The 12,508-nt window shown below is 36.8% G+C and overlaps 1 protein-coding gene across 8 annotated transcripts in view; it reads left to right on the top strand.

Moving 5' to 3' along the window:
• The window catches only part of LOC113659633 (1-phosphatidylinositol 4,5-bisphosphate phosphodiesterase beta-4), a 48,117-nt gene that overhangs the window by 840 nt on the left and 34,769 nt on the right, over positions 1–12,508 (top strand). For 6 of the 8 annotated variants that reach the window (XR_007144528.1, XR_003444657.2, XM_047821564.1 and 3 more), the window contains exons 2-13: positions 3,417–3,478; positions 6,028–6,133; positions 7,914–7,994; positions 8,116–8,175; positions 9,243–9,386; positions 10,100–10,179; positions 10,385–10,438; positions 10,626–10,707; positions 10,885–10,985; positions 11,277–11,334; positions 11,712–11,820; positions 12,094–12,304. Coding sequence is in view for 6 of the 8 variants with exons in the window: in XM_047821564.1 (XP_047677520.1) it covers positions 6,050–6,133; positions 7,914–7,994; positions 8,116–8,175; positions 9,243–9,386; positions 10,100–10,179; positions 10,385–10,438; positions 10,626–10,707; positions 10,885–10,985; positions 11,277–11,334; positions 11,712–11,820; positions 12,094–12,304 (1,064 nt within the window). In the remaining 2 variants the exon portion in view is untranslated. Of the gene's footprint in view, positions 1–3,326; positions 3,479–6,027; positions 6,134–7,913; positions 7,995–8,115; positions 8,176–9,242; positions 9,387–10,099; positions 10,180–10,384; positions 10,439–10,625; positions 10,708–10,884; positions 10,986–11,276; positions 11,335–11,711; positions 11,821–12,093; positions 12,305–12,508 lie in introns of all 8 variants that reach the window. The other 2 variants (XM_027172520.2, XM_027172521.2) reach the window with 2 other exon arrangements.

The following is a 12,508-nucleotide window of genomic DNA, read 5'->3' on the forward strand; positions in this document are numbered from 1 at the left end:
TGAAGTGGGAATATATCCTGAATAGGATGCCAGTCCGTTAGAGCACACCATGCACACGGAGATTTACACCTAGAAGCAATTTCATGCAGCCAATCCACGTATCTACATGTTTTTGGGAGGTAGGAGGCCTCAGAGGAATACCCATGTAGATATGGGGAGAACATGCAAATCTAATGACGGATGATAACCCAAGCTCAGAATGAAACCAGGGATTGTGGCGTTATGAGGCAGCGATGCTACAGTACTCTACGTATCAGAGATCCAGAGGATTGTCTTGAATGTAATCCAAATATTTAAATATTTATGCTGATTATTTAAATGTGTACAGTAACATTTTTGCTATGACCTGGTTCTGAGATGTTTGTGTGTGTTTTTTTATTTTTTTTATTAGAATTTTCCACTCACTAAGAAAATTGTCAGTAGATACGAGTGGATGTTGTTTCAGGCCTGTTTATTTTTTGGGGCTTTAATTAAATTAAAATGATTCAGTTCCCAATGACCAGGGAAACAGGCTAATAACTACATGAACTCAAGAATAAACATTATAACTTCCATAACTGTGGATCTTCCAGTGAAACTAAATTAAAAATAAAATCCCAAGAGAGCTATGATTCACAGATGTCCTCTTTTACAACCACTGTTATAGATAATGCACACTTGTAATGTCTAGCCAATAAACATGACTGTTCCATAATGTATTGTTTGTGCAGGGCAACAGGATCGGACTTGCTTTAAAGCTGTGCTTATACTGTATGCTCACCATGTTATGATGACACCTTATTATTATAAATAACCTGCATTCAGTTATTGTTTAGCCTTATGGGTGTTTTTACAATAGAGGACGATGATAGAATTGATCAGGAGAGCTCATATTAGTAGTCTAGTCAAATGCAAGTACTAGAAAACAAGACTATTCTAAGAGTATGTGAAGCAGCATCTGTCTATTGACCTTCATTATACCAATATCAGATTTGTATAGTCAGTATTGACATTGTACCAGGCACTTACATACATCTGCTCCACCCTGTCTGTTTGTTCCTCCCTCTCTCTCTCTCTCTTTCTTTCTCTCTCTCTCTCTCTCTCTCTCTCTCTCTCTCTCTCTCTCACACACACACACACACACCCCTTTCTGATGCAGGATCTGACAAGAGAAAGTTGCTTGCTTGTAGAAACAAGAGACTTCAGTTTTGCTGCATGGATTATGATTCTCTAAAGGAAAACCCAAAGGGTAAACAGTGTAGGGGTTGTTTATTCACAGAGAGCTTCACATGCTCTGCATCAAGAATGTGCAGCATCTGTACAGCACATTTACTGCACCAGGACGTGAGTGTACATGACAGCAAGACAGCTGGACACTAATAAAGTTTGGATGTTTAGTGGTCACAGAAATGGGATCATGCTAGCTAAATAGTCACATACAGGTTAATGAGATGGATATATTTTATCACTTTTTTATAAAGATTGTACTCTAATATGAAATTTTACTTTAGTTTACATAAGCCATCAAATATTAAATGTGCATAAATCAAGACATTTTTCAAAAGTTCAAAAGAAAATTATTTTTAGGCCATTTTTCTGCTGACAGTTATTTAGCCCACAGTGTATAGTATGTCTTGATCCATATTATGGTTTACGATTGTTTCTTTTTTTTTTCTTTCTGTATCCGGACATGCATTGCTTTGATCAGGAGTGCAAGAACGATCAAAGGACCATGTATTCCATTATAGACTCCTCCAAATCTCCTAATCCACTAGCTAGCCAATCAAATAATCTTTTTTTCATGGAGCACTGAGTTCATGTTCCTAGTTACATCAGTGTGCAACTACTGTATAAGTTTCGTATCTTTCTTGCTGTGAGGAATTCAGAAGCAGGACTCAACACCAATAACTGAATGAGTTCCACCTTTAGATGTTAGAAGCACGTCTGGTGCTAATATATTCTGCAAGGCAGGCTTTGTAACAACACTTAGCTCTTAAGGGATTTCGCTAATTCCCAAAGCTGTGCTATTAGCAAGTTCTTTTGCTGGGCTGGTTACTAATCTGCCCTAAAGTTCACATTACACGCTAACTGGGATGAAGAGCGCTCATGTAAGCATCCAGTGTCAGTACTAAATAAATGAAATGAACATATCAAATTATGTTGCAAGCCATCACTAGTGTTTAATCTTACCGTTATCATAACCCAACATTTTGCGTTTAAGTCTTGTTTTGGTAAAAGTGGGTTTTGGAGGAAAACATTTAAATATAATATAGTCCAGCGTCACTGTAGTCTCACACATCTTGTATCCTGCTGCGACACGCAAAAAATAATAACTTCACAATATTCTTATTATTACTAATCATCAAGTGATTAAGTCAGATTAGCTTTCTGATTCTGTTGAATTATTTGGACAAAAAATGTCTCTAGGACATTGTATTCACATATATTAAGCACATCACAAAGTGTCTTACACAAAAAGGTCATGAACCTGAATATCAGTGTAGTTTCACATAGAGCCTGAGTTATTAATATTTATTCTGTATCTCTTCTAGAGTTTCTTCTGTATTATTAATATTCATGTTTACTCCACAACATGTTGAATTGTTGGCCAGAAAGTGGTGATTAATCGTCTATAACAGCATTTCTGCCAATAGTTTTCACTCAAAATCAAACCACAGATTTATATTAACATTCTCTTTCTCATTGGGATATTTCACATAAGATGTTTATTTAAAATTATTGTACAGAGTCTCAATTGTCAGCTCTATTCAACAGAAGTAATGTTGTTCCATTCACTTTTTCTACAGTACATGGTGAGTTGTTAGAAAGTAGGTAATAGTTCAAGCTTTACTTTGTCTTATTCACTTGAAGGTAGCATTGGTGACTAAATGAGTCCATGTCCAGCAAGGGGACAAATATTGAGTGACTTTTTGCAGCAACTGTCAACAGGAGTGAAGACAGAGCTCAAGTGATCGGCTTCTTGTATCATGAACCCAGACAGTCAGGCACTTGCTCTTTCACAGATAGATTCGCTTGAGGTCAAGGAGCACACACACTGCTTCTCTTTCATCTCGTAGGTTATGGTGCATAATATACGCTGGTTTCTAGTTTATATACAAACACAAATTCTCCCTCAGGAATGTTTTATTTTATCTGCAAGAAATCTGATTTGTTGTCAAATGCTAGTTTTTCCACAAATGTTACTATGGCGACCATAGTCAGTGCTTGGCGAATTGCAGCGATTTGAGCTTAAATCCAGCTACAGTACCTCCGTGTCTTGGGCTTTTATAGCTTTCAGTATACCACAGCTGAAAACAAAACCTCCAACCAATTTGTTTTACTTGCAGATAAACACAAACTGGATGAGGGTTATTTTGACCTTTCCTCACAGCACTGAGTGATACATGTGCCTTCTTGCTCTGTTTCACTCGTTTCAGCACAATGCTGAGCCAGGTCAGCAAATTCTTCACAAGAAGACAAGACGATTGAACTAGAAAATGTAAGTGTACACCAGCCACCATATGTTTTATTATCTATCTTGTCTTAATACTGAATTCCATCAGTACTGACCCTACATGAGGGAGTTACCGGATGATTTAGAACCCCCCCCCATTTTTTCCATGAGGAAATATCTGCAGTTTTTATTTCTTCTTTAGAGGTTCTTGTCAGGGTACTACACCAGTGTCCTTTACTATTAAGAATGTAGGGAAACGGGTCTCTCCAGCAGAAAGGACAGGGGAAAGTCAAAGAAACAAGGTTAGTGAAGTAATCGTCAGTCCATACTCCTTTTGTCTGGAGTTTATCAAGTGCGAGCCGCAGCTGCTACTTCAGCATACATTATTTACAGCTTAATTCGGTACCTCTGAGGACTTGTACACACGCATGAGTGAGCAGCATACATGTTCCATAACGATCAGCTAGGCTCTCTGGTACTATAGGCTTTGATGATTTTGACAGACTGAAGTGTTTGTAATAGACCCCTATTGGCCCATTCTGTTTGATACGCTTCTTAGATGCCGCTTGCTGACCACAACACACAGCCCATTTCAATGAGCACACAGGAGCTGTTTTTCACTCAGCAGCAAAAATGTGGGCCTTTTGTAAACCCCAACAGTTTAAGTAAATGTATTCAAATACAAAGTCAGGGTCCTGGAGCTTACTGAGTGTTTTATGGTTTTTAATATAGGACAAAGCATTTAAAAGTAGTGCTTTTTTCTTTAATCTCTTTCCCCACAGAAAGTTATGATTGTTTTCCTCAAGATCAAAATCATGCTCACTGTTCAGTCAGTTTATTCAATTGTTTTTATTGAATTATATTGGATTATACCTTCAATCTTTGAGTCAACTGTAAGACTAACTCAGTCACATTAAATAATAAAAATGAATATGTACATAAAATAGGGGGAGCACGGTGGCTTAGTGGTTAACACGTTCGCCTCACAGCTCCAGGGTCGGCGTACGATTCCCGCCTCCGCCTTGTGTGTGTGGAGTTTGCATGTTCTCCCTGTGCCTCGGGGGGTTCCTCCGGGTACTCCAGTTTCCTCCCCCGGTCCAAAGACATGCATGGTAGGTTGATTGGCATCTCTGGGAAATGAAATGAGAGTGTGTGTTTGCCCTGCGATGGGTTGGCACTCCGGCCAGGGTGTATCCTGCCTTGATGCCTGATGACGCCTGAGATAGGCACAGGCTCCCCGTGACCCGAGAATAGTTTGGATAAGTGGTAGAAAATAAATGAATGAATGTACATAAAATACATATACTGTATAGACATGTTATCTTGGATTCATCAGGCTGTTGATGCCATGAATATACAGGACTGCATTGTTGAAAGTTATCGACCAGGAGAGGGGTATAATAAGAATTTCTAAAACATTAGATTGAACATTGTGAAGGTCATCATTAACAGGTGGGGGAAAGTCTGTCTCAAGAACTTGATGTCCTTCCAAAAACAGAAGGACAAGAAGAAAGCTTTTCCGGAAGTACGGTAACATTAAAGGGGCTGCAGGAAAATCTAGCAAGTTCTGGGTCACTTCCTGACAACAATCTCTTGTATGCTTCACATGCCTGGTGCTGTGGGCTAGTGTGGCTAAATGAAAACTCTTCATCACCCCAAACCATGTGACAGTGGTCTGATATGTTATGGTCTGATGAGACAAATGTAGAACATTTTGGGCATAACTCTGAAAGAGAAGGACACTATACCCACAGTGAAGCATCTTGGTGGCAGCTTCATGCTATGGGGCCTGAATAGATCCACATACCAATTCTGGCCCTGAACTTGCAGACCTCTGTTGAACAGCTAAAGATAAAGGAAGAAATTCACTCATAGTCCAGTTAGAGTCCAGATAAATACTATTGTGAACCTGTGGAATGACTTGAAGTGGCAGGAGATTCCCTTGCAATTTGATAGATTTGGTCAAAATTGCAATGAATAGTGGAATAAAATTGCCATATAAAGATGACCTGAATGCTCTAAAAGACTGAGTGCTGAATTTATATGCGTTCATGTGTGTTTACTCACAGCAAAGATAATTATCATAGGCCTGCCCTATCATGTCTATTACCGCATCATAATATTTTATTATTTTGACACATACTTTTTGAACATGTACCTCAGATGCACATAATACTTTTTACCTTGAGCTACAGCATACTGTATGTAGCCAGTGATAATGGCTGACAAAGAAATATTATATGTGTGTAGCCTCATATCTATACCCAAAGAAAAATATGATGAAAGGCAATTTATATTATTATTAATAATAATATAAATAAATACAAATACTGTTTTCGAGCCTCTTTCTTGGTTTATTTTTATAAAATAATTAATAAAATAATTTCCTCAGTTTTATTCATTATTATTATTATTATTATTATTATTATTATTATTATTATTATTATTATTATTATTATTATTATTAATAATAATAATCTAGCAGTTTTTTATAGCACCTCCCATTCTGGATGCTTGCCCTGGGTTGTATCTTTTCATGAGGGATCCTGTGTGATGTTATTCACTCCTTTTCTCTCTCTCTCTTATTATCTCAGCTTTCTCTGTCTTGTAGGACAAATGGCCAAAGCATATGAATTTAAGTGGATGAGGTTGGTGCCTCATTTTATGCAAGAGGGGGAATATTTTGATAGATTTGATGAGGTAAGGAAACTATTTGCTTTTCTATTTTGCTTTCATGCTGATTTGCTTTGACAATGTTTGAGTTTCATTTTCGTAGATATTTATTGCCTGCTGCTTGTTTTCTAAGATAGCTTGTGTACAATGTCTGGAAAAGAACTTCTAAAATGTCAGTTTTAATGATTTAACCTCATTGCCAAAGTACAAAGCAAATTGCCTTTTTTTTTATGATCTCCTGTGAAAATAAACTTAAAGTACTTAAATTACTCAACATAAATACATAGCAGCTGGTTAATTATCCAGTGACATTAATGTTCAGTTTGGTTATGCAGTAACAGTCGTTCCTGTTTTGTACACTCACACATTGACTGAGAATCTATGCATTGAGAATCTAAGGCCCTTAGTTTAAAGCAGACGTTCATAGATGCTGCGGCTTCAAAGACGTCTATTGCTGAGGACATCTGCGTTCTCAAAGGTCCTTTGAGAATTCCTGGTCAGTCCATGCTAGTTTATCTTGGACTGAATATTTTTGGAAGGCTGTTATTCTCACGTACAGCGTGTGAGTGACCGGGCCAAAGCTGTCAAACCCTAGCATGCATTTCCCATGAGATCCATAGAGCACTTTGGGAGTTCTTTCTCAACTGATAGAAATTCAATGGAGTGGTATTTATTTACTAAATAAATATCCTCTAAACATTTTCCAAACTGCGTTGTTGCATTACAAGGAACTCTAAATCAGGAGTAAATATGGATAGATTCTAATCTGCTGGTTTATATTGTCTTATTTAGTTGTGTTTATTTTTTCTCAAGACTTGACAAACTGCCCATTTAAGAGTTTCCCACAGTACCTCCGAAACAAGGTCAAAATTTGTCACTGGAACCAGTATAAATGAAAATTTGTACAAATTCCAGTCCAAAAAGAGGCCATTTGGCATGTCATTTCTAAATTTTCACAGTTTGTGTTTACAATAACATTTTAGCACAAAACACAGCAATTTTTAATTAACATTTTATAACTGACTGTAAATTCTATTACACTGTGCATGTTGGTTGCCCTTAACAACCCATTAGCTCTGGGTTTTTTTGTTTGTTTGTTTGTTTGTTTGTTTGTTTGTTTGTTTTCTCTAAAAATAGCTGTAGCTTTTGCACCAGATAATCAGATAAATCTCTTACAGGTTGCATATATATAATGTGTGTGTATGTATATTTTTTTCACCTCTCAGGTAACAGTATTTTAATTGAAATTATCGGAATGACATCTTTTATACCAGAAGCACAATACAGTATATGACTGTTGTTGAATGTTAATGAAGAAATAGAACATATTATCTAAGGCCTGTACATTTGTAACCATGTTCTTCCTCCTGGAGGGTTTTTAGATTTTCATGAAGCTCTTGTCTAGCGAACAGAATAATAAGATTGCAGTGAAGGATACATGCACAGAGAATTTCAAATTTTTGTCTTTGATATGAAACAGGGTTTATTTACAGATTGATTTTTCATCAGCCATAAGGCTTATGATGCAGTAGTATAACTAATGAAACTTTATGAATGCATTGAATATTTCAGGTTGTCTTTTAAAGCTTGAGAAATTTCGACAGATGTGGTCAAGCTTAAGCCGGACTAACTTGAAGTTATTAAGTTTTCATTTTGTTTGCCACTGTTTGATTGTTGCAGGTTTGCAGAATGCAGTCTCTGTTCTGTTCATATGAACTCTGTGCTGTATATAGGTTAATTACATATATTAGTTGCCCATTAGTGTCTAAATACTGTTTTTGTCCCGTGTTTATTTTTTTCCCTCTAGGATCCATTTGTCTTTGAGCCTCACTGCTTTTTTAAAGTGGATGCCTTTGCGTTCTTCATCATGTGGAAAAGTGAAGGAAAGGTATTAGAACCCCTTTTAGACTAATGCAGTACATCATAATACTTTCTCTGGACTACAGAATGTTTGAACAACTGCCTCTTGCTTTTCCATTATCTATTGATGTTTTATTCTTTGCCCGTAGGAAGGTCAGGTTCTGGAGTTCTCTTTAATCAACAGTATTCGGAACACAAATGTACCTAAGGTAAAGACATTAATGTGTTTGTTTTGGCGCTCAAATTATAGATTAAATCTGAAGTTCAGCATATTATTTTGTTTCTAAATCAGTGGTGTCAAACTCATTTTAGGTAATGACCCCCATTACACAAAGTTGAATGTTTTTTAGTATTCTGTAGAAGTATTGTAGCACTGTGTATTTCACTGTTCATCACTCCACTTGTCTCGTGTTTATGACATAAAAGTCCAGCTCTAGCAATAGCTTATCATCACATTAAAACCCATAGTACACTTAATACAGGCTGTCAGTGTGTTGCATGGCTGTTCACAATATTCTATCCAGCCATGGTTATTCTATACAGACGGCATTTTAAACAAAATATTTGACCGTTATTGTGCCTGAAATGTCAGCAAATATGAATAGAATAATTGAAATAGTTAGAATACTTTCTTGTTTATAAAACTGTTATTTAAAAGCAAAATTACACTCGCAGTCATTTTGTACTGAGCGATATTGCTTAAATTTAGTTAAGGGCCTTAACAGTGGCATCTTGATCAGATCAGTAGTCCAAAGCCTCAATCACGGAGTTACAACTGCCTATACACTCCATAGTGGAATAAAGAGTATAATCTTTTTCAAACCTTTCAATTGGGTTAAAATGCTATGGGTGCTGCAGCAGCAAAGACTCGTCCAGTAGGAAAACATTGTGTCCAAATAATAAATTTGGCATTCAACATGTTTGTAAAATTCCACATATTCTCAAAAACACAGTGCAGAGGCAACCTCACAGAGACATGCAAAGCAAGCAAGAGGTGAGCTTTGATGTATGTATATGAATATGAATGAATTCTATCTTATTGTATATTCAATTGAAAAGTCCCTTTGGAACATGGCATTGTGGAGACAGATGGATTCTTAATGAATTGTATGGGCCAGGTTAGAACATTTTTTGGGACGGTAAAGGCCCTTGGGCTGTATATTGGGCAACCCTGGTCTAAATCACTTTTGTTTTATTTCATATGTTTACTGCATTGTACTTATTTTATCCATAGCTCTGCATGTTGTGTATTCAACTGTGCTTTCTGCCTCTAAAGGATCCAAAGATCTTATCAGCCATTGAGAGCACTGGGAAGTCTGAGAGTGACTTGGATGGGAGGATCATCTGCATATGCAGTGGCACCGATTTGGTTAACCTCAGCTTCATGTACATTGTGGCACCTACCATTAGCATTGCAAAGGTAACCTAAGCACTCACAGAAAGTCACAAAACCCATCCTGAGGTAATCTGTTTCTCCCTGTACACTCGAGAACATTTTCGAAGAAGGATGAGTACTTGACTGGAGTACCAGTACATTTAAAGTCCTCACACTTAAGCACCATAAGAGGCATCATCTGTCTCCTGGTATTTTCAGTAAAAATAGCTTCCTCATAAAACTGTTACTGAGAATGATGAGATGGAGGGATTGGATGAAGAATGCAAGGAAAAAATATCTCCATCTATAAATGTGTGTGGCATCATTTATTACATACGAAAGCAGCCTATCAAGCCTTGAAATGTAAATATAATTTTTTTTTAGGTCACATAAGATCTGAAATAGAAATCGCTTCTGCCACAAATATATTTTATTTTGACTTTTTAATAAACAATGTTTTAAAACAAACAAGCAAAAAAAAAGCATATTGAATCTTTAAAAATTTATGATATTTTCTGAATTATCTGGTCATTTTGACTTTGTATTTATTTATGCCTATTTATTTTTTTTTAGTGTTTCAGTTTTCTTGTGTGTTCATTTGTGGGGGTTTTTCCTGTCTGGTTGGTTATTTATTACTATGTTTATTTGCTTATTTGTTTGTTTGTCATTTTCACTGCACTGCGACGAAGAAGATTGCTGGAGAAGTTGTCTCTTGCCATATGCTAATTTTAACCATACATTCCTGCTTCTGTTAACAGCAATGGACTGACAGCTTGCGGTTACTTATTCACAACACCCGTACAAACAACGTGTGTCCCATGACCTGTCTCAAGAAACAGTGAGTCAAAGTGCCACTGACAGACACAACACACCAATTAAGTTACCAAAACTATTTTTGAGAATAAAAAGCTGTAATTTGTTGAAGGTTATGATTTCACACAGAGCTCTGTATCAAACATTATCACACATGGGATTCAGTCACTGTTAATTACCTGCTCAAGTGGTATGTGGATTGTTATTTAATGACATTCTTCTTACGGTAGCTGGATGAAGCTGTCGTCTTTGACCAACGTGAGCGGAAAAATCCCAGTCAGAAGGTAGACATGCACCGCCATTTGATTAATGTGATTTCTGCATCAAATAAACGAGTCATGCGTAGCAAGTTTCCTGCTGCTCGTGAAGTGGTCATGCTGAGAAGCATCAATGTGATATGTCCAGTGTTGTGCATATTTGAACCTCCAGCAAAGTTATTTTCAGATCTAATAGATTTTTTCCCCTCTACAGCATAACAAGAACTTTTGCTTCTGGAAAAACCGAGAAGGTTATATTCCAGGTGCTAAAAGACCTTGGTCTGCCTAGTGGAAAGGTGAAGTGGAAAAATGTTTATTAAAACGCTTTTTGCTGGATTTTTAAATCATGATTTACTGATTTGCCGATAGCATTAATTAACATGTATTCTATCAGTGTCCAACCTAACCCATTTTACTAGTAAAGACCTACATATTTTAGAACAGAAAACTTCCTGTTTTCTTGCTGTTTACAGAACGAGGAAATTGAGCCTGATGTTTTCACCTTCGAAAAGTTTTTCTCCCTCACTCAAAAGATTTGCCCCAGAACTGACATTGAAGCACTGTTCAAGAATCTGTGAGTAGCCGATTTCATGTTACTTAAATACCGGGTTTCAATTTGCATATGTTTTTAATTAATCAGCCGAGCAATGTAGATAACCAAAAGCCTTTTATTATTACAATAATTTTCAATAACTCATGTCACCTTGTCTACCTTAAGAGTTTTAAATGTTAACTTGTAACAAGAGGAAAGAAAAACTGTGTTAGAGGAAAGATACTGTGGTGTTTTTTTTGTTTTTTTTTCTTTTTTCAAGTAGAAATGATGTCCCAGTTATATTGTGTAATATATTGTCTCATATCTTTTCAGCTGTGGAGATAAGAGTGATTATTTAAACATGGACCAATTAGTCAGCTTTTTAAATGAAGTAAGAGGCTTTCACACATCATCTTACACCCACTTTGGCTTCTTTTTTTCTTAAGTTGTTAAATCACACTTCTCCCACTTTTTGTTTCCTTCATTTTTTAATAAAAAACAAAACAAAACCAACAGAACAATACTGTAATCTTGATACAAATATACCTTTTTTCACACTGATTTCTGCGGATTACTTGTCATATTCTCGCACTTTTTAAGCACATATATATAAAAAGCATACCTTTTTACTTTAGATTTCATGTGGTGTGATTGATGAGGTTTCATTTAAAAATGGCATTACTGTAGACTTTTACAGCAAGCCAGAGCTCTGTAAACTCTGTAGCTGCTCCTGTAAAAAAACAAAAAACCCTTGTTATCTGCACACAGAACCAACGGGACCCTCGGCTTAACGAGATCCTTTTTCCGTTTTATGACCCCAAACGCGCAAGGCAAATCATAGATACCTACGAGACTGACGAGAAGCTTAGAATGAAAGGTAAAGGATGTTGGAAACCATCCACAGTATGAACACTAGAAGCTTTTTATTACAGCTTTATAACGAATTTTTGTATTATTTAGTGTACATTGATCACTGAGTTTTGGATAGTGATGACACAAATATTTTTCTCTCTTCCTTACTGAAGTTCATTAGCACTCATTAATAGGACTGTTGAGTTCGAACTCCCATGATATTTTTTTCTTATTTGTAGTTTGCATGCTGCTTGATTAATGTTTTTTGGTACACAAACTAAAGTCTCTGGTCTGTCAGGAATGATGTCGTGTGATGGGTTTTGTCGGTACCTCATGTCCGATGAGAACGCTCCAGTGTTTCTCGACCGACTGGAGCTCTATCAGGAGATGGACCACCCACTTTCACACTACTTCATTAACTCCTCCCACAACACCTACCTAAATGGCAGACAGTTTGGAGGGAAGTCTTCTGTGGAGATTTACCGGCAGGTCCTGCTCTCCGGCTGCAGGTGCTCGATCACACATGAATTCACTGCCCGACTGCAACATGGGGCTGGGAGATGTGCCCACATATCATATCACTATACTTGACGGCATTACATTGACCCAATTATGTATTCTAAAATCTAAAGTAAACTAAATACTGAAGTAATCAAACTGATACTAAATCGCTTGTAAACAACTTTTCTCAGGTTATTTTAACCTGTAATAAT

The sequence above is a fragment of the Tachysurus fulvidraco genome, chromosome 12 (genome assembly GCF_022655615.1).
Source record: "Tachysurus fulvidraco isolate hzauxx_2018 chromosome 12, HZAU_PFXX_2.0, whole genome shotgun sequence".
NCBI classification, from domain to species: domain Eukaryota; kingdom Metazoa; phylum Chordata; class Actinopteri; order Siluriformes; family Bagridae; genus Tachysurus; species Tachysurus fulvidraco.